Source organism: Hirundo rustica, chromosome 1, assembly GCF_015227805.2.
Source record: "Hirundo rustica isolate bHirRus1 chromosome 1, bHirRus1.pri.v3, whole genome shotgun sequence".
Classification (NCBI taxonomy): Eukaryota; Metazoa; Chordata; class Aves; order Passeriformes; family Hirundinidae; genus Hirundo; species Hirundo rustica.
In genome coordinates, this window is record NC_053450.1 from 67,826,389 (window position 1) to 67,846,372 (window position 19,984).

The following is a 19,984-nucleotide window of genomic DNA, read 5'->3' on the forward strand; positions in this document are numbered from 1 at the left end:
AAGATTTTACTACTATGAACTTTACTACCTTACTGCTAGGAAAAGAATTGCTTTTTGTCTGCAATGAAATTACACAGGTGGAAGTGTCTGACTGTTAAAATAAGCTACAACTACTAATTTCTACTATAATATTTGGTGACTTCAATCTATGCTTTATAAATTCATTATCAGAGAGTGACCTAAAATGCTTGAGGGAATAGTGAACTAGTGCACTTGATTTTATATTTTAATGTGTTAGTATGAAGTATAATCCCTGAACTTGTGAATACTATATATACTATATATGTGTAATTACAAAAGTAATTATAAAATACAAACATACCAGGTAGCATAATCTGTGGAAAACAAACACTTCTGCAATGTATTAACAATTATAGTGAATTTAGACCTTTACATGACCTAACTGGCCACATTCTCTTGCCTCTGTTGAAGACTGGGTAGTCCAGATGGATTATTTAAAACCTATTACCAGCCCACAGAAAGTGATTTGTAGTCTGATGAGAATGTAGTCTTAAACATGACTCTTTGTTTTAAATAATATGGGGAGCAGAAAAAAATAAATAACTTTTCAAGAGCTCATATAAATAAATAATTATATTATGACCATCAACTCAGAAATATCTCCTGCCTTTAAAGTTGCAAAATTCTGTATCAGTCACGCAGGAAAACCTACCTTAATAGTGAGATTTCTTTCTCTATTTATTTATTTATTTATTTATTTTTTAAATTTTATTTGTATCTCAACTAGCAAGGACTTAATACAAGAGATTTAAAATGGAATCGTTCAGCTACCACTGACTTTTTCCAGGATATCTGTACGTAATCCTTTTCAGAAATTCCGGTGCACATTTATGATTTGCCTTGGCATTTACTGAAATTGCAACAAATCTTTTCAAAAGGAATATGTGTCTAAGCATGTGAACATGAAAACAGATTCCTTCCTTTTCCTCTCCTACTAATTTTTATGTCTGTGGGCACATGATGGATCACTATGTCCCACAGGGTATACATGAATCAGCAAAATAATACTTTCATGCAAAACCAAGTGGATGGAAAAAAGGCTGAACAACAGCATTTGATCTAGGAGTGTCTGCATGTTTTCACTTTTCTTCACAGAAAAGTAAGCACTTTGAAGTACTTTGCCAAAATACCTGCTTTGTTAGGTGGAGTGAGAAGGAAGGAAATACTACACTGGTTTGGAGGGGATACCTGATCACTCTTTCTATGGGCAAACATAATGTAGGGTGCTCTATTCTAAAAAATAAACATCTGCAGCTAAAGGTGCTCCACTAAATAATATCAATGTTCAAGTTTCTCAGTGTGGCATAAGATTTCCTAAAATCAAGAATCTGCTCTCCCAGTCCCAGCCCCCAAAATCCCATATTATATCCTACAATTTTAAATCCACTTTATTTTATTACAGTCTATTGTGTTTAATGAAAAACTTCTCATGAGCCAGGAAGTAGCTGTTTATAGCTGTGTGTTGTGGAAATCACAGTGAAGGATTAGAAACTGGAGTAAAATTGGTTACAGCTGTATGAGAGAGCATAAGCACAAGACAGAGCCAAGCCCCCCCCTCTATACACCCTGACTTTGCTTTTCCTCTCATCCTTCTGGACTGTTCCTTTTCCATGCACCTACTTCTATCTCTTGCTATGAAATCTAGAGATTTGACTTTTGATTTGTTGCTCTGCACTCTCTTTTTTCAGCTGAACCAACTGAGCTGTGAGTCAGACTTTACGATATTATAGAATAAACCTGTTTTGGACTGCAGCCATTGGACAGGAGAAACTAGACACAACGGGGAATGTGCTCTCTGGAAACAAACCAAAAAGTCTGGAAAAGTCGAGAGCTATCCTAATTTGAGTGCAATCTTTGTACCAAACCTCAAGTCTTTTACGGATTCAGTGGTCTGCTTAATTATTCCCACTCAAACTTGATCTAAGGACCATCTCCTGCTCTGGAAGATTTGCTGGTGTTCACAAAAACCAGGCAGGAGTTTCAAAAACCTGCACAGAGTTCTCCTACAGTAGTCCTCGGTCCCCATTGTCTTCTCTGCAATGAGACAATGAGACTTCTGTGTCTGTGTTATGGGACAGGGCGGAAAGAGAGCCAAAAGTACAATGTCTCATGCAGAGAGCAGTTATTAGTTGCCAAGGGGAAAGCACCTAAATCATTCCTCAGACTTGCACTAATTTCAAAGAAACCTGCTCACTCATCTTCCAGCCAGAAGCCAAAAGCTGTGCCAAAGCATCAAGCAGGTTTGAGAAGCAAGTGTGAGGGAGGGAAAATAGCCAAGGGTAGTTTGGGAATATGCACGATGATTGACTGGAAAAGTAAACAAGTCATAATTCCAACAACTTAAAATTTTATCAAAATTTCATGAGAGAATAGAAAATTAGGAATCAGCCAGAGTGCTCTATTAGAATGCTGGCACTTAGCACAAAGCTAAATTTTGGAAATGGCAAATATGTTATCATTCCACATTAAATTCAAGGAATTAAATATTTTATGAATCTAAGAAAATGCTCTCATTCCTTCCATCCATGAACCATCTGTGGCAGATTTGTATTTACGGGGAGAGAGATGAGGAGTAGCATGCCACGACGTCACCAGCATTCCTTCCTCAGCAGAAAAGAAATTATAGAGAAATTAATCCCAGAATTGACCAGATGAACAATCATCTGAATGTGTTTTTAAAGATGCTACACTATACATTTCAGATTTGCATGCATCTGTGTCACAAAAAAATTCAGCTAAGAGCAGTGATGGCAGATCTACATGAGCCATCTCTTTATGTACCTGTTGCTTGATAGGTACTTGGGAGCTTGATTATAGAAATTCCAACGTTTCCACTTCATCAAGAAAATCAATAATGACTACTAGAAAATTTTGAGTTAATAAACTGGACAAGTGACACAGAGAACCTTTACTGTGAGAAATCCAGATTCCTCAGAGTAGGAGGAAACAATAACATCTATAATACATAATAGATATAACAACTTTCTCTAGCTAAAGAGAAGAAAAATATTCAAGGTGCTGACTACTTTTTATGTTACTATAAGACATATAGGCACACAGAGAAAACACAGAAGCAATTCATTTATTTTAACAGAGATGGACATTTTTTACTGTCATTTTAACTGGAAAAAAACATTGTTTCCCTGATACCAATTATGGTGCTTAGAAGAAAAAGAGTTTATGTAGCCACGAAAAACAAATGTTCAGGCTAATAACTTTTTTAATGCTACTTCAAATTCCTCCTAAATGTAACTATAAAAAGCTTCCTTTTGTTGTCGATTCTAATGTTAAACAGCCATGTCACGAGCCTTTGTGGGTTTATTTTATAACAATACAGAAGAAGAGGGAATCCTAGCTACAGAGGTATTTCCTGTGCCAGCTTCTATCCTAAAATTGCCACATTGCATAAATTAAAGATCTAAAATAGGCCTTTTCACCAGTATAAAACAAAAACCCATCACCCCTGCAGAGTTCAGCTGTAAACATGGTCCAGCTGATAATTCGATCCTTCAGAACAAAGCACATGTGTAGACTCTTTGCAGCAGATCCAGTCTGATATTCTAATCTTTCCACCTAATGATTAGGAAAATATTACCAAGTGAAGAACTGTCAAATACACAGATATGAATCACCATGCTGTGACCTTTTTATGAATGCAACATAAAGCATTTCGGATTCCAATATCTAGTTTGGCACTCAGCTGGGGACAATCTAGTGTAAAATTTGTTGGCATTCACCACCTGGAGTGATATCCCACAACTGGCAGACCTGAGACAGGAGGGCAACTTTGGCACATACACCACCCTATGCTCATCGCTAGCGTCAGGCCATGGAATATCTTCCGTCATAGGCCAAGCTAGAAACACATCCAGTAATTTCCACTGGTTTGATATAAACAACATAAATCACCTAGACCTAATTCAGAATGAATACCAATACAATAGCAGAAAAACAGCAAACTGAATACAAGCTGTACCTTTGTGACAGGCAGTTCCTTGGATTTAGACTCAAAGAGATGCTCCAGTTTGGAAGTGTCCACCTTAATGGGTTCCAGTTTCGACCACAGGAATTCTCTGCAGCGTTTGTTGTTTTTACACTGCCACTCAAATGGCCGTACCTCATTCCAAAACAGACGGATGGTTTTCTTCTTCTTTATAAATGCTGGCTGACCCCTAGAAACCTGGGGTGACCCTAAACCCTGAGGAGTGCTGAACAGTGGAGGAGGAGCCAATAAATTAGCAGAGGGTGGAGGTGGAGGCGGACATCCAAACAAGGGGGGAGGCGGAGGAGGAGGCAAACCCAGAAAAGAAGGTGGAGGTGGAGGAGGGGGAACAAGGGAGTCCCCAGGACCCATATCAATGTCCAACACATCTACATCATCCTCCTCCCCCAAGTCTGTAAAATCCATATCTTTGATTTTAAGTTCTCGAGGATTAGCCATGAGCTGATCCCAGATGTAATCAGATTCCTTCTTTGTCTGTGCTGGTGTTTTCTCGGGGACCTGTTCGCTGATTTCATCTTCAGGCACTGCTGTCCCCTTAGCCAGCTCACCACTGTTGAACTTTTCTGCAAAGGCTTTCACACTGCCTTGGTTGTCCAGATTTCCAATCTCCATCTTTTTGACACTTTCGTCCTTAGCCTGCTTTGTGGCCTGAAGAATAGAGATCCTGCTGGCTAGGCTAGTGAGTGACTCCTCGCTTTCTTCCGTCTCCTTCTTTTCCTCCTTCGCCTCCAGCTCCTTTTCCTCTTCATCTTTGGGCTTTTTGTTATGCGCATACAACATGTCCAGCATAAACCGCTTGTTGTTGAGGATGTTGCTGCACTGCTCATTCACACCAGCATCCTGAATGGTCTGTGACCATGGACCTGCAATCACACACACACAGATGGGAAGAGACAAGGGAAGGAAGTCAGAGCACCAAGAACACTCCTCAATCCACCAAAAAACCCCCATTCTGGGGATGCATGTACTAGTCTGAAACTGGGTAAACAGTTACTGTGAAAATATTGAAATAAGATACAGCACTGATACATGGCCTGATATTGATGTGCTGGGAGTAGGTCTCAAAAAAGGAAGGGGAGTAGAGTATAATATGTAGCTTGGGAGGGACTACATAACTTTCAGGATTTGAATGTTCAGGTTTTTCCTGAAATCTGTCAGGTTTCATTTTGTCCTTGCTATCTCAGCTCATTTTATACAGTGCATAAATTCTCACAACCTTTCATATTCCAGCATGGGGCTTAAATATCATGACAATGACACAAAACAGGTAATCATCGTACTCTTCATCTGGACATATACTGGAACATCCTCAGGAGAATTTTCATATGAAAGAGATCTTCCTTGCCTTATGTCAAGGTCAACATATAGCCGTTCATTCCTCCTCCCACCCTGCTGGCTAGCAAACAGCACCTTTCTGGGTTATCTGGGTTAACCCAGCAGCTTGGCTGGGTTATCTTCACAACACGGACTATTGGAATTCCAAAGTAGGCTGCATACTCAGGGTACAGCTCTCAGGGCAATTCAGTGAGTGTAAGCATAAGAAAAATTTTAAAAGTTGTTTATAATATGAGAACCTTTATAAAATAATTTTGAACATGCTGCTCACCAACCACTGTTAACCTCCCTGTTATATGTTGAAAGACTGTTGGCCTTCCCACATCACATTCATTTAACATTTCACTGTAATGAAGCTTCATCTTTCTGACTACTGCTTTTCTCACCAATAATATGCAAAATACTATGTTTGAGACAGCACCATAAATAACAAATTATAGTGGTCAAACTGTAAAAATATATGATGTAAGCTTCTCTGTGACTCCATTTCCCTGAATTTAATACTGCTAACCAATGTGGATAATGTGTCTAAAAATTATGGTGCTCATTTTTCCAGTGGGCGTCAGATAAAGTGATTAAACATGTAACAATGATAATTCTTCACACTTACTGTATTTCCTGTATGAAATTCCTTCTGTTCCCCATAGTCCTTACACATTTTATTAATACATTTTTCACAAACTCTGCTTCTTTTATTTCATCATTTTACTATGATCGCTACCCTGCCTTTTTTGGGATCCTTGTGGTAAAAGATTTTCTTTTATACCTGTAAGTTTCCCTTTTCTTAAGCCCCCATTTTATCTTGGTTTCTTCACTTATGCTCGCACCTTTCTCAACACGTTGGAGTTTTAAATATCTTTTACGGCTTCCTCTGTCAACAGAGCTGCTTTCTTACGACAACATCTAGTCCTGTGCTCTGAGAAGGTGTCCTCTTGGTGAGATCTACATCCAGGGCCCCACAGCTCCCCGCCTCCCCTCCCTTAAAACAACACTGCATTAAAATGTAGGGCCTTGCAGCACAAAGTGTATGGACAGCAGTGACTCCTGATTGTATTTAGATCAAGCTCTAAACCATGTTTTAAAATCAGTCCAGAGGTTTAACCCCACACAAAAGAAAGACTTTTTTTTTTTTCAGAAATGTATACAACCTATTTTCCTGCAGGTGGTTTGACTGCTTTCCATTATCTGCTCATTTTTCCTCAGACTTGATCCATGGGGTTGCTTTCTTATCAGTACTTGTCACCTGAGGCAGTGTCTTAGAGCTACCTCTCTAAGGTAGCTTCACTAGACAACTCCTTCTCACACCATAGATGTGTGCTCTCACAGAGGATTTCCCCCTATTCCAAGCCTTTCCTTCAAAGATGTCCAAGATGGCTCCCGAGATCCATCCCACAAATGTGACGTAACCTCCCCAGTTTCACCAGATGGGATTCTCCAGTGTTTATCCAGTGTATTCTCCAGTCTTTGCAAAACTACTCATCAGATTTTGCCCAGACGCAGTCTGTAATTTGCATTCCTCAATTCCACCCCCAACTGTCCAAGTTGATCCAAGATCATTTCTGTGAAGACTCTTGCTACCTTGGTGGCCTCTTCTGCCCTCCTCTCCACAAGTAAAGCTTTGAAATACCATTGGAGAAACAAGACTTGTTGGAAGCCAAATTTGGCAGGATGGCTAATGAAGAAGCTTGCACCAAGGGTTTTATTCCTTTGTCCTCAATGCACCTGGGCAGAACCAATGGGCCATCTCATAAATGGCAAAATGCTTGTTGGGAATGTCAGAACTGCTGGAGAAAGTGCTTGTTTGCCTTCCAAAACTCCTCACCTACTAGAGAGCAAACAATTCACTACATGAGTGCTCCTATGCAGCACTACCAAATAAATCTTTGGTCGACTGGTAGTGTGTGACAATTTTAAGACGTTGATTTTAGTAAGAGTACATTTTTTAACTTTTAACGAAAGTACATAGGGACTTTAAATTAGAGTGGTAACAGGTCGGTAAACAGACAAGGAGAAAAAACTTGCAACTGTTCTCCTTTATTTGTACTGGAACTATGCCACAGTGTAGCAGCATCCTTCATCTGTGATCCCTCCCCAGCCTTTCCTACAGATATATCTATCTACATTCTTTATGAGTACAGTAGCATTCTAAGTAACTCAATCTTGGTGTTGGCAGAGAAGAAATTAGCTCTAAAATTTAATATGTAATTTGTGTAATTCTTCTCAGAAAAAAAGTGACAGATTTAAACTTGAACAATTCAATCTGACAGTTTACATCTATGAGGTAATCATAACCCCTTTCAGGACAGAGCAGGATTTATTCACACTGTGAAGCACATCTCATTTTCCTATCTAGAATTAGAAAACATAGGACAATGCATTCCATGGTTCAGACCAAAGAAAACTTGGGAATCACAGGCTCTAATTACATTACATTCCTTTACCTTCCTATAAAAAAAGAGTAATCGACAAAGTCAAAATCTACCTTTTATTCCCTCCCTGCCTGGGCTGAATGACAAACTCTGGTTATCATTATCTCTCTGGGCAGAAACTTGGTACTTAAGGTGTTTCCCACACTGGGCCTTTCCAGGCTGGTACCTGGTGGTGTACTTGACTAGAATCCCTCAGAACCATGAAACTGGTCTTTTCCAGAGAAGGTGTATTTCATGTGCCTCCTCCACATGAGCTAAAGATGGCCACAGCCCAGACCTATCTTTCAGCAGCTCCTGCATGTCTGAAGCCTGACCAAGAAAGAAGAACTGAAGGCAAGCAACAAACATCTCAGCCCTCACTGCCCTTCCTTTTCCACTATAATGACGAGAAAAAGTATTTGAACTTCAAGATGAATCATGTCAGCACAGCCCTTTGTCTCATTGACTTGTGTACAGAATCCTAAATAAATTCTCCAGGAGCTAGAGATGCGAGTCTCTGCAACACAGTGATTCAGTAGTTAATGTATTAATCTTAGGGAAAGAAAATTATCTCAGATCAAATGTAACTTTATTTCATCAAGGTCCTACTGTCCCTCAAACACAGTAACCCCAATACAGTCTGCATGTTCAAGCAGAGAGTAGACAAGACTTGGCCACGATGAAGAAAGTCTTAGATAGGTGCAAAGGATTTGTTAGCTAATTAACACAATATCAGAGCAGCTAATTCAACATTTTTTTCCCAGCAGAAACCCATGATTATTGAAAAAGCTTCACTTTACCAGTTTCATTGTCACTGGTTAACTTGTCCTCTCTCTCTTCCCTCTCTAAAGTGCTGCTTGCTGAGGATATACTGGATGCAGAACAGTTGTCTTTTTCATTCACTTCCTCATTCTGCCTCTCCTTTTCACTGAGTATTGCACTTTCTTCTGGCTCTCTCTCTGGTCCTTGCTCCACCTCACTCTCTGGTCCCACCTCTGTAGCCTCTATTTCCTTGGGTGTCTCCGTTCCCTGCTTGGCCTCAGCCTCAGCCTCCTGCTCTGGTTCTGGTTCTGTCTCTGTCTCTGGTTCGGGTTCACTGGCACTCACTGGTGGAGAGAACAATGGGAGAAAGAGATTCACTTAACAGCAGAGATATCTCAGGTTCACTCCTCTACACGAGAGTGACGTGAGAGTTGTACAAGTGCCTTATGGAAAGAAAATAAAACGCAAGTCCATGGCATACTTAGGAACATTAGGAGCAATAGACTGATGGATGTTGTGCGATGACAGCATTGCACGTGAGACTGGCCTGGCAAGCCCCCTCACTCGCTGTCAGGAGCCAGCCCACTATTTTTATACATACTTCCACAGCTGCAGTGTTGGACTCGCACAAGGATTTAAACGAACCAGCAGAAAATGGGCATCTCACCTGAGCATTGACAACTCAGTGCCTAGACAGAGCCAGGAAAAGAGAGATTAAAAAAAAAAAAAAAAAAAAGGGCAAAAAGGAGGGTGATTGTGGCTTTTGGTTGAATTTTCTTTGAGTTCTGGAAGAGTTCTTTTTTCACCTGATGAGGAACACTTCAACAAAAAAAAATACAAATATTAGTTTTAATAACACACTTGAATGGCATAGTCTGGAAATGGCACTGTCACACATTTGGCTGACAAAAAACATATGTTGTTTCATGCACATTTACTTCAGTAGAGCCACATCAAAACTGAGCAAAGTTTCCAACTGCTTGGCATATGGCACATATTTAGTTTCCAATTGGTTAGCATATGGCATACGATGAGCTTTTTTATCAGTTGGCATACAGCAAACACCGCTGATAGTACACTTCGTTTCTTCTTCCCTGCTTTGCCAGTAAAAATAATTATTTCACCTTTTGGGTTTTTAGCAGTAACAGCAGATTTTCACATGCAAATATTCTCTGCATGCTGCAAAGAAACTGAAGAGCATCCACACATATTCACATCAAGCAGCTCACCGTTCTCTGAAACCTGAAATGGCCATGCAAAGAGTGGCAAAAAATGGACATGCATGTTAGCTCTGCATAATTCCCAAATTCCCTCTGTACTAAATCTTGTGTTGGGTGGCTGAACTAGAATGACCAAGTCATACTTGCTTTGTCCCTCAGTTAACTATTTTTCATTACAATACTGCAGAAGAGTCTTCCAGACTTCTCACTGCCTTTAGATTACATGAAATACAATGAGAATTTCTTCAGGTACTACATGAACCTTTGAAGGAAAAAAAAACCAAACAAAACAAACCCCACACTGAAATACTGGAATGCAATCCAAATATTTCAGTCTTCTAGTGAGCAGGTAAGTAGATTTACCCTAAGTAAATAAACACCAAAATAATGATCACATTCTTCTCCACTGAGAGCACCTAAAAGTCTAATACTAGATATTAGATATATGCAAGCACCTCTGCCCATGCCTCGTTTCTCTAAATACACCTTACCTATAATTGTATGACACTGCCTAGGAGAGAATGGAAATTACAGAGGGCTGTCAAGAAGCTGGCAGACACTGCAAATCCCAGTGATGTGTTTCCCACCACAGCTGTCCGTATGTAGGTATAGAATGAGAACATATTAAAGTCAAGCCAAGATTTGAATTATAACTGAGATGGAAGCTTAGGAATTCTTCAAGAGTTCCTGGAACTAATGTGGTACATTAGCCAGAAAGATTCTCAGCTTGCCATGGTTCGATGGTCCATATACAGAAATGTCACCAATTCATCTATGAAAATTCATAATTTTATATGACTTTTAGATATTTCTCTCAAAAAAAACCCCAAACCAAACAAACCAATTGGTCATGCAATAACCAAAAAGGTCAACTCCAACTCCATCTCAGATAGAGAAAGAAGCTGATTAAAACATGGCCAGGATTCCTAACACTTACTGTAACTTTGTCATCCTGATGTTATACTGAATATTCAATAGAAAAAAAATCAGAGGAGATGTACGAAATGCTTGAGAAAATTTGAATGTTCAAAATAATTCCAGATTTTCTTCTAAGAAGAAACATTTCACACATACCAGAAATATGCAGCAACTTAGCAAAATCTAATACATTAGAAAGAGCAACATACTGACACAGGCTGCTGTTTTGAGGTCAGGGAATAACAAAATCTAAGTACTAGAACAAAACAAGGATATTTGACAGCCTCTCTCTCTATTTAGGGATAACATCAAACCATCCACCTATAACCCAAATCACTTGAAAATAGTGAGCTAAGTCCAGCAGCACTTCCCTTAAAAAGCAGTACAAAAATCAAATCTGCCATGTCAAGGGAACAAAGCCAGCAAGCTAGACATGCATCTATCACTTGCATTTCCATCATGTAATCCACTGCAGTGATATTAGTGAAAACTTCTGAAGATGTTAAAAAACACAATTCTCAGTGAATGCTTGGTAGAGGCCTATTTGAAATGAGCTCAGACTTTCAGTCCCACATCTACTGGGTCCATTTTCATACCAGACAAAACATGACTCTAAGTGACAACCTTGCTGGTGGCAAGAGAAATAAATAACAGACCAGCCTCTGTTCCTTGTCTTCAGACTTCTGCTGGTAGAGAGTGCAAAGACTCAGGAAAGCAAGCCTGGTCAAATCAAAAAGCATCAACAGCAAAGAAGGTGTGCCTGAGATGTAAAGAAGCATGATACCTTTATAAACAATCCCTTCTGAAAAGCAAGCCTAAGAACTTATAATGCAGTAGAGGGTTATGGACATTTCCTTTAAATCTCAACTATAAATCAACTTTGAAGCAGACACAAGATGGTGTATTCTGCTGATAAGAACTCAACTCTCCAGTCCTATAAGCTCCTGGAGAGAAGAACTATCCTTCTGGGCTCACATCTAATCCCCTATCAGGCTAATTGATTAGCCAACCACATCCTCATCTATTTTCTCTGCTTTCCACTTGGAGGTGTGAGATACATACGCTGTGTCTCTCTTGTGGATGCATACAGTAAGTCTGAAAATGTCTATGTCTGCCCAAGACCTCTTAGGTTCAATTTTTCAGGCACTGCCTAAAGTCTTGGCTGTTATCTCCCTTCAGCTACTCAGCATAGGATTCCTCTTCCTCCGAATTGTCCAGGGTCTCCTTATCTCTCCCCACCCCAATCTCTTCCTCCCATTCCTTGAGTTGGGAAGAACAGGTGCAGACTGAACTGACTCTTTGTGCAGTCAGAAACAATCCTTTTTTGTCCTCCCCCCCCAGCTCCTCCTCTGATTTTCTGCATCATGGTTCCTTCGGCTCTGCAACTGGGGCTGCATTGGCCTCACTGCAAACTCACACTCTGGTGCTTCCCCATCTGCTGAGATGCTCTTAACAGTCATGCTTTGGGCAGCATTTGAACCTTGCTCGACTACCACTATGTTAGAAGGTCTCCTACTGTCCAAAGGGTGCACTTGGGTCAGCCTGCTTATTTTCTCAAGTGCTAAAAAAGCTGCTTCTTTCAGAGAAGGGTTCACCTGAAATTCCTTAGTAGATTGATTTCAAAGATGTCTCGGTTATTGCCGCTCCTCCTTTACTGCATACTTTCACTTCACAAAATATTTTCCAATGAAATTACAAAAGAGTAAGTAGCTGCTCTGAAAAAAAAAAAATTAAGCTCCTTTTTACAGTTATGGGACTGCCTTCATTTCCTCTGAATGCCATAACACAAGTTTTACAAGAGTTAGTTCTACAAGGCTTGATTACTTCAGTGGAACCAATTGTTCTATATGAGAAAACACTTCAGCTCAGTAAGTCCAGATTTGTATATTTGTATATTGACATGTTTCACAGTGTGAGACAAAGTTCCACAGACAGAACCTGTTTCCTTCTCAATACCAGTAGATACTGGATGGACAAAGGGTATTTCAGCACAAAAGGAATAAAATGAATCTGACTTCAAAAATCCCTTATTTTTTAAAAAAAATTTACTAGTTTTGCTAGTAGATGAATACTCTTTGCCTTTGACCTCAGGTTCTGAATTCTGCAGATGAATATCACACATCTGTTAACACCATTCTTGCAGAGTTTTTACAGCATCCTATGCACAGAACCAAGGAATTCTTTTCCTTCTGCAATTTCATTCCTGCTTGGGAAGATGGTGAACCCCATGTTAAAAGCAATTGCTTGGGGTGCAAGTAATTTGAGTTCTGTCCATGGCTCTGTTTCAGCTTTTCTTACAACTGGCTTGAGCATGTTAATGCTTCATTTTCTCTACCTATAAATTGGGATTCACAACCCTTCCTAAAAACAGTAAAATTGAGATTTTAATTCAGTATGGAGCATAAGTAAGTCAAGTAACATTATAAAGACCATGGCAAAGTGTCTACGTTAAGCCTGTCCCCCGTTGGCAGATATCCAATAATATGGGCACTTCAGATGGTGTGTCCTGCCCACATGCTCATGACTTCCCATGACCTTTCCAAAACTTTTGGTAGGTCTGAAAAAAAGGTCATTCCCCATGCCCAGATCCTACTGAAGTATGCAGATTTTAGGCCCCTATTCAGGTGCTATCCTGGCCATCTGCCTGCATCTGCCCTTGGCTGGAAGGCTACCCTGCCCCATCCAGATATTCTCTCCTTGCGGTCCATTTGCCAGGCTTCCAGGTGCTGCCCTCCAACGCCTACTATACTGCCAGGAGTTTAAGTAGAGATGTCCTGTCTACCCATGTGTTGATAGCTTTGCCATATTCTGGCTGTCTGAAGCTGCCCTGTACACCTGCTCTAAATGTATTCTCCAAATGGTTTGTGCTGCTCCATTTCATGCTGCAATTTTTTTTAATGCTTCCAGGAGAAATATGTTAAAATAATCATCACAAGAGATACTTGCTCCCTACCCAGCTCTGAAATACTAATAGTGGAAAAATCCAGCTTATTTGCTCTAAAAGCAATATAGCACTAAATAAAATGGGTGTTGGGATGTTTCTGACTATCACTATTGGAAGAAAATATCTGTGGTTTCTAAGGTCAAATGATTCCACCGAGACTCTTAAGGTTCCAAACAAGAAATCTGGGGAATATAATTGGGAAAATATATAAAACTAAATAAAATAAACTTCACCTACTTAGTACAGTGAGGACAAACATATGCAGCATTCAGTATTTGTAACATTTTCCTTAAATTGCCTTGCTTTATAGCATGCTACCAGCCATAACACTCCATAAAACCAAGCAGCGCAAGTTACAAATGCATTAATCACCAATAGCATGTAGCAGGAAATCAAATAAAATAAAAGTGAGTGATGGTGATAATTTGCCCTCGACATGCATTCTAGCTCCCAGTGTTAATGCAACATCATGTGGCGCAAATATAAATCTGTATGGCATGTGTTGTTTTGAGGACTGAAGGAGACGTACATGATGCAAGTGGCAGAATGACACACAAACACACACAAAAAGCATTGCTCTGCACACCAATAAATTATATGACAGCAAACCAACCATGCAAACACTAGTTATACTTTCCTTTCTACTAATTGTCTGTGGTCTCTTTTAAGTCCTTTATGACTTGTGCTACAATTTTAAGAGTTTTTCTTGGTATTAAAAATATTCAACACTCTCCCCCTGCCTTCAATTCAAGACCTTTTCAGTTTGTCACATTCAGTCTGTGCTCTACTGGAAGGTTATTATAATCTTGGCATTCATCTGTTGCATTTCTTTCAGAGAATCTACACAGGCAAAATCTGCTGGCAGGAATACTGTTTGTCTAGTATTCAGTAACTCCTCACATAAGGAACATGACACTGAAATTAAGACCCTCTGTATTCTCTAATTATTCCATTTGAAGAGCATCAGACAATGATAGTATAAATCATAGAAACAATTAGCAGTCTATCCTGTTATTGAACAGATTACATGATATGCAAATCAATGCAAAAAATAGGCAATTTAGGAAGACAGGATGGAACAATGGAAGAAAGGCCTTTACTTTGGCACCTCGTAGATTGTATTCTTGCAGTCATGCATCAAAAATCATCACTGTCCCAAGAGAAACTGTGATAAACCCAGCATTGTTTCCCCTGCCCTCCTTTTCACTTACCTTCTGAGGGCTGAGGAGCTCCACATGGGATGGAAGGGGTCTTCAGCTCTTCCTGGGTCTCTATGGATACTGGGCTGACACACTTGGGTACAGGTGAGGATGGAGCTGAAGGAGATCTCAGGTTCAAGGACAGCTCACTTCTGCCTCGGCTGACACTCCGACTCTTCAGCTCCTTCTCATACTCCTCTGCTGCCAACTTCTCCAAGTATTTGTATCTGAAAGTTAAATTCCAGAGGGTTTCCGTAAAGAAAAAGAAGCCTGTGGCTTGTTTATGGATGAAACACCTGCAGAGAATGAGCTGACTGCCTTACACAAGGGGTACTGCACTGAACTGCCTGCTTGCTCAGTCTGCAAGAAAGTGCACTCCAAAGCAGACTATTGCCCTGAAAAATGTTAAATTTCTTGTTACAATATAAAAATAAAAAAACAGCAGAGTTAAAGAACCTTTAGCTATAGTATTTTGTCTGCACAGTCCTTCTCCTTTTTGGAAGCATTTGTCTGTCCTCTTTTTCACCCTCCTCACTTCAACTCCTCCTCCTCTCAGCCCTCCCACTCCCAAAATTAAATGGGAGGAGAAAAAAAAGAAACAAACAACCAAAAGAAGAAAAAAAACCCTCTAAACCCAGAGCCCCTAGTACTGATGCAAATTGCCAAAATCTGAGACTTGCTGTAAGGAGAGAAAAATGGAGCAGACAAAACCAGATCTTCCTGAAAATAATACTAATAATAAACGGTTGGATTGACTATCTAAAGATTCTGAACCTGCTTCTCTTTGCTCTGAGAGCAATGCACTGGAATTCACTTTGTTCTCTCCGGAGCCTACAATGGAAAGTTTCTTTTTTTTTTATTCTGAAAAATTTCTCTGCCGGACTCAGTCATCCAATAGCTTGTACCTGACGTCACATGTAGTTTATTCATCAAAGTCACTTTAAAAGAACAAAGATACATCTGTTTTGCATTTTAGGCAGGCAGAACTCACTAACTGTTTATTAAGACCAGCTACCAATCATATTCTTCATAGTATGCTTTATACATTTCGACCAAAATAACTTTTAAATATGTGCCTGTTCCAGATGTCTGCTAATTTTATCCACCATTATTTGCTAAGGAATAAATTCACGAATACAGCTGGATCAGGCTTTAGACTGTTTGCCTTATCCACAAGTGAGCTGTTAAACAGGTTAATCAAGACTACTGCTTATGTCCCTGAAACACTCTGGTCATTCCCTATAACACACTGCTGTAAACACTTCATAACAGTGAACACCTCTCCTCCCCCCTTCTGCATCACTGACAGAACAAATTAGTGTAAGAGGGTGCACTAAAAGCAGGCAGGGTAAAGAAGTCTGCCATATGTGGTATCAAACATGCTTAGTACATATGGTAGCCACACACACATGCACATTTGCAAACATCCATATAGAGCACAGAAGTGTGTCTTTGAAGAGCAGTCCTTGTGTTTTCAGAGGCAATTTGCCTTATTGCAAACAGCAATAATGAAGAGCAAACTCATTTTCTTTTATTCCTCCAGAGGTATGCACAGGCTTTGAACAAATTCTGCAAGAAAAAGAACCCCAACAGACTCTGGATGAAAATATAACAAGCTACATACTTGCATGGTTATAAAATAAGAACTGTTTACAGTTCTAACATGAAGCCAAGTCTCGAGACTGAATCTTGCCTTTTCAATAGAGGGGAAAGCCTTTCTCTGGCATCAGCATGATGTTTTGTTACAGTTCATTAAGCCACTCTTTCTTTGAACATTGGTCACTCATGTATGGTACCTTCCACCTCCTCACAAGCAGAGCAGATGGGATTCCAGACTCATAAAGAGCCATTCAAATTGATCACTTGGCACAAACAGGTACAGCCCAGCTGGCTGCTGCCAAGGGGGTTTTGCAGTTTGCCAGCAGACTACAACAAAGATCTAGATGGATCCTTCTACATGTGAGGAGCCACAATGTTTTATTGTCCTCAGTTCCTTTTCAGGTGCTTTAGCATCTTCTGTTGCTGTGTGCTGCGCCACTAACCAGCAAAGCAGAGACTATCATCAAGAGGTGACTTTTCAAGATGTATCTGATTATTATACTGAAACAAAAAAGGGAACCAGAACTGCAACTCCAATGGCAGAACATCAGCAGAACTAATTCTCAAATGGGAAGCTTAATAAATAGGTATAACTGAGAAATAAAAAAAGCATTCAAGAATCCGTCATTAACGCTTCACACTTGATAAATGACATTATTTAGATTATTTTTTGTTTCTGACAAATATCTTAATTATGAATGAATGACAGCAGCAGATACACAAGGTCACATGGACCAAAATCCAAAGGACTTGAAAGGATGAGCTACCATACCTCCACTACAGGATTGACAAATTGCCTTGTATATCCTGCCATATTCTTTTAAATCATGGACACCTGCAGACATCATCTCAGCTATGCTGACTCTTCTTTATGGACAACGAGCCAAAAATCTCTGGCTATCCATTTGGTATTCCTAATGAATATAACACTGGATTTTTTTTCTTCAAGTAGATGAAATTATCGTTTTGAGTTCTCTAGGTATCTGAGTAATGCCCTAAGGACAACTTAAAAATGTTAACGTCAAGAAAGTCACGGGGGTGGAGAGCATTTGAACTTTACCTCACACCAGAGAGGGCTTGGGAGCTCACCTTTCTCGGCTTTATTCTTTAATTAACAGCGGAAAACACTCAACCAAGCAAAGGGAAAAGGTCTCAAATCATTGAACAGCAAGAACTGATATGGAGGAAACATACAAACCAGTTTTTAACCAGTATTTTAGGCGTCTTGACTATAGGATTTTCTTACAGTCTATGCACTCTCCTAAAACAAGTTAACATGCAACTTCCTTTAGGAAATAAAACTTCATTTGTGGAAAGGTTTTTGCAAAAAAGTAGTTACAGAATACCAGTGTAATGGACTAGTGGTGCAAGACTTCATTTGCAGAAGTTTTATCCAATATTTATGTGCTGTCAAAGCAAACATGTCTTTCCTCTTTATGAATAGCAACTGATAGTTTGACATATCAGCTCAGAAGAGCCCTAAGGATAACAAAACATGATTAAGGAACGGTGAAATAGCTTCAGATTGTGCAGCAGTGATGGTGAACACTTCCCCAAAAATATTCCAGTTGGCGATTTCCCTTACAACTTGAAAGTTCTGGAGAACTCACTTCTAATTTGTTTCAAAACTTGCAGATGAGCCTGCTCACTGAAAAAAGGTTTTACTCACCTCAAATCAGTGTATGATGCTCATGTGCTCAGACGCATTTCATTTCAGGAAATGCTTTAAAAAACTTGTAATTGTTTTGAGTAGAAGCAGAATGGAAAGCTCATCCACCTTTCCTTAGTCTTTGAGATATTAAAATAATTTTTTAATATTAGCTACTTCAGCTTCAACAGATGAAATTTCACTGCAGAAAGAAACTGTCTCCTGTATGATGATTTTGTGAACAAAAACCCCAAAAAATCCCAAAATGCAAAAGCAACAAAAAAAACCCCAAGTAAAAACATAGCAACACAATGACTTCTGAGATGGCTGCTCTCTTATTTTGATAATGTAATTCCAATTCTTGACAATCCAAAAGTATCTCCAGAGAGTAATCTCTAGATGTCTATAAAAGCAGAACTGAAGCACTCTGGATGATTTTTCATTTATTTGTACAGTAACTTGCATATTTTCCAGGTAAAAACAAGCACTCCCTCCAGGATGCAATTACTAGCAGAGGTAGAGATGAAGCCACTGAAAGGCAAAAGTCCTAAGTTGAGGATTCCTTGAGAAATGTGCTTTCATAAGCACATACCTCCCAGCTTAGCCCAGAGTTTCTAAACTTGTTCATTGAATTAAGAAAAAAAAAAAAAAAAAATAGAACCCAAACCCTCAGTCCTTTTAAATATGCTATTTAAATAAAACTAAAACAATGTCCCAGTAATAAACAGTGCTAAGCTTTGTAATTTATTTGCTGATGTTTAAAGAGATCGGCAAAGAAAACTTGGCTCTGAAAGACAAAAATATGCTGAGAGTGGGTCAGAACCATTTCCATTAGCCTGTTACTGTAGTTTTGCAATGCTTGTGACCCCAATTTCCTTTATCCTCAGTTGCCTTTTCTGACCCTCCAGAAAGCTTGGGACCGACTGGGTGAAGAAGACAAGCTTTTACAATTTATAACTCTACTAAATTTGGGCAAATTTCTGAGGAAAATGGGGTAAGCTTATTTCCCACACAAATAGATAAAAGATCATCAATCATTCTTAAGCTTTCTCACTGCTCTTCATTTATTGCTGTGCTTACAGGTGGACTTCATTCAGCTGTTTGTTTAACAACCTCTTTCTTATAGAACTCTTTTGGAAGATAAGTGTTTTGTGCAAGCAGAGTTAAAAATGTAAACATACAACAGCTCCACAGCAAAGAATATAGAAAGTGCAAACAACCAGAGGGAAAGATAGATGCATGACATACAAACCTCTCTTCTCTTGCCTGTCTTAGTTCTTCTCTTTTGTCTAAATAATCACGGCTAGAAAGAGAATTAACAGTAAATTGCAGCAGAATCCAGAAGAAAAAGGTGAGAATAGAAGTATAAGTACAGTAGGAGAAACCAAGAGTGGTACACACAAACTGATTGGAGACAACGAAGGCTGTTGTCAAAAAACCTGGGTTTTCTTGCAAAAACTGCTGAAAAGCGTACACTTATGTATGCATATGCCACCAAATATGTAGTTTGAAAGGTCATTAAAAGTAATTATTAAAAAAAAAAAAAAATCCTGCAAAAAGTGAAAAACTTGAAGCACGCTATGAAACCTGCTATCTGAAATGAGATTCAATGAACTGCACTTATCCATAACCAGCAGGCACATGAGTGGCTAATAAACCATCCCTCATTTGCTCCATCTCACAATGCCCCAAAGGCAGTGACTGCAGCCCCTGGCATGATAGACCGAGGCAGAGAGCAAACCTATTTGCCTTCTTTCCAAGGAACCTTTCCTTAGTGAGTTTTAGTTATCATGGCTGGAAACAGGACAGCAGACTGGCTTTACTGAGAAGGACAAGTCTGCATTCCAAGAAGGTGTGTGCAGCATCATCGGACAGATAACAACCTTCCACTTCCTTATTTTTCATCCCGAGCTTTAGATACAAAAGT

At 39.5% G+C, this 19,984-nt stretch overlaps 1 protein-coding gene across 6 annotated transcripts in view; it reads right to left on the reverse strand.

Annotated features, from left to right (window-relative positions):
• FHOD3 (formin homology 2 domain containing 3) overlaps nucleotides 1-19,984 on the reverse strand; it is a 379,860-nt gene that overhangs the window by 58,951 nt on the left and 300,925 nt on the right. For 5 of the 6 annotated variants that reach the window (XM_040087652.2, XM_058422724.1, XM_040087625.2 and 2 more), the window contains 4 exons: nucleotides 19,310-19,360; nucleotides 14,823-15,037; nucleotides 8,568-8,873; nucleotides 3,998-4,887 (listed from right to left, as the gene is read on the reverse strand). In XM_040087652.2, the coding sequence (XP_039943586.1) occupies nucleotides 3,998-4,887; nucleotides 8,568-8,873; nucleotides 14,823-15,037; nucleotides 19,310-19,360 (1,462 nt within the window). The remainder of the gene's footprint in view (nucleotides 1-3,997; nucleotides 4,888-8,567; nucleotides 8,874-14,822; nucleotides 15,038-19,309; nucleotides 19,361-19,984) is intronic. The other variant, XM_040087661.2, reaches the window with a different exon arrangement.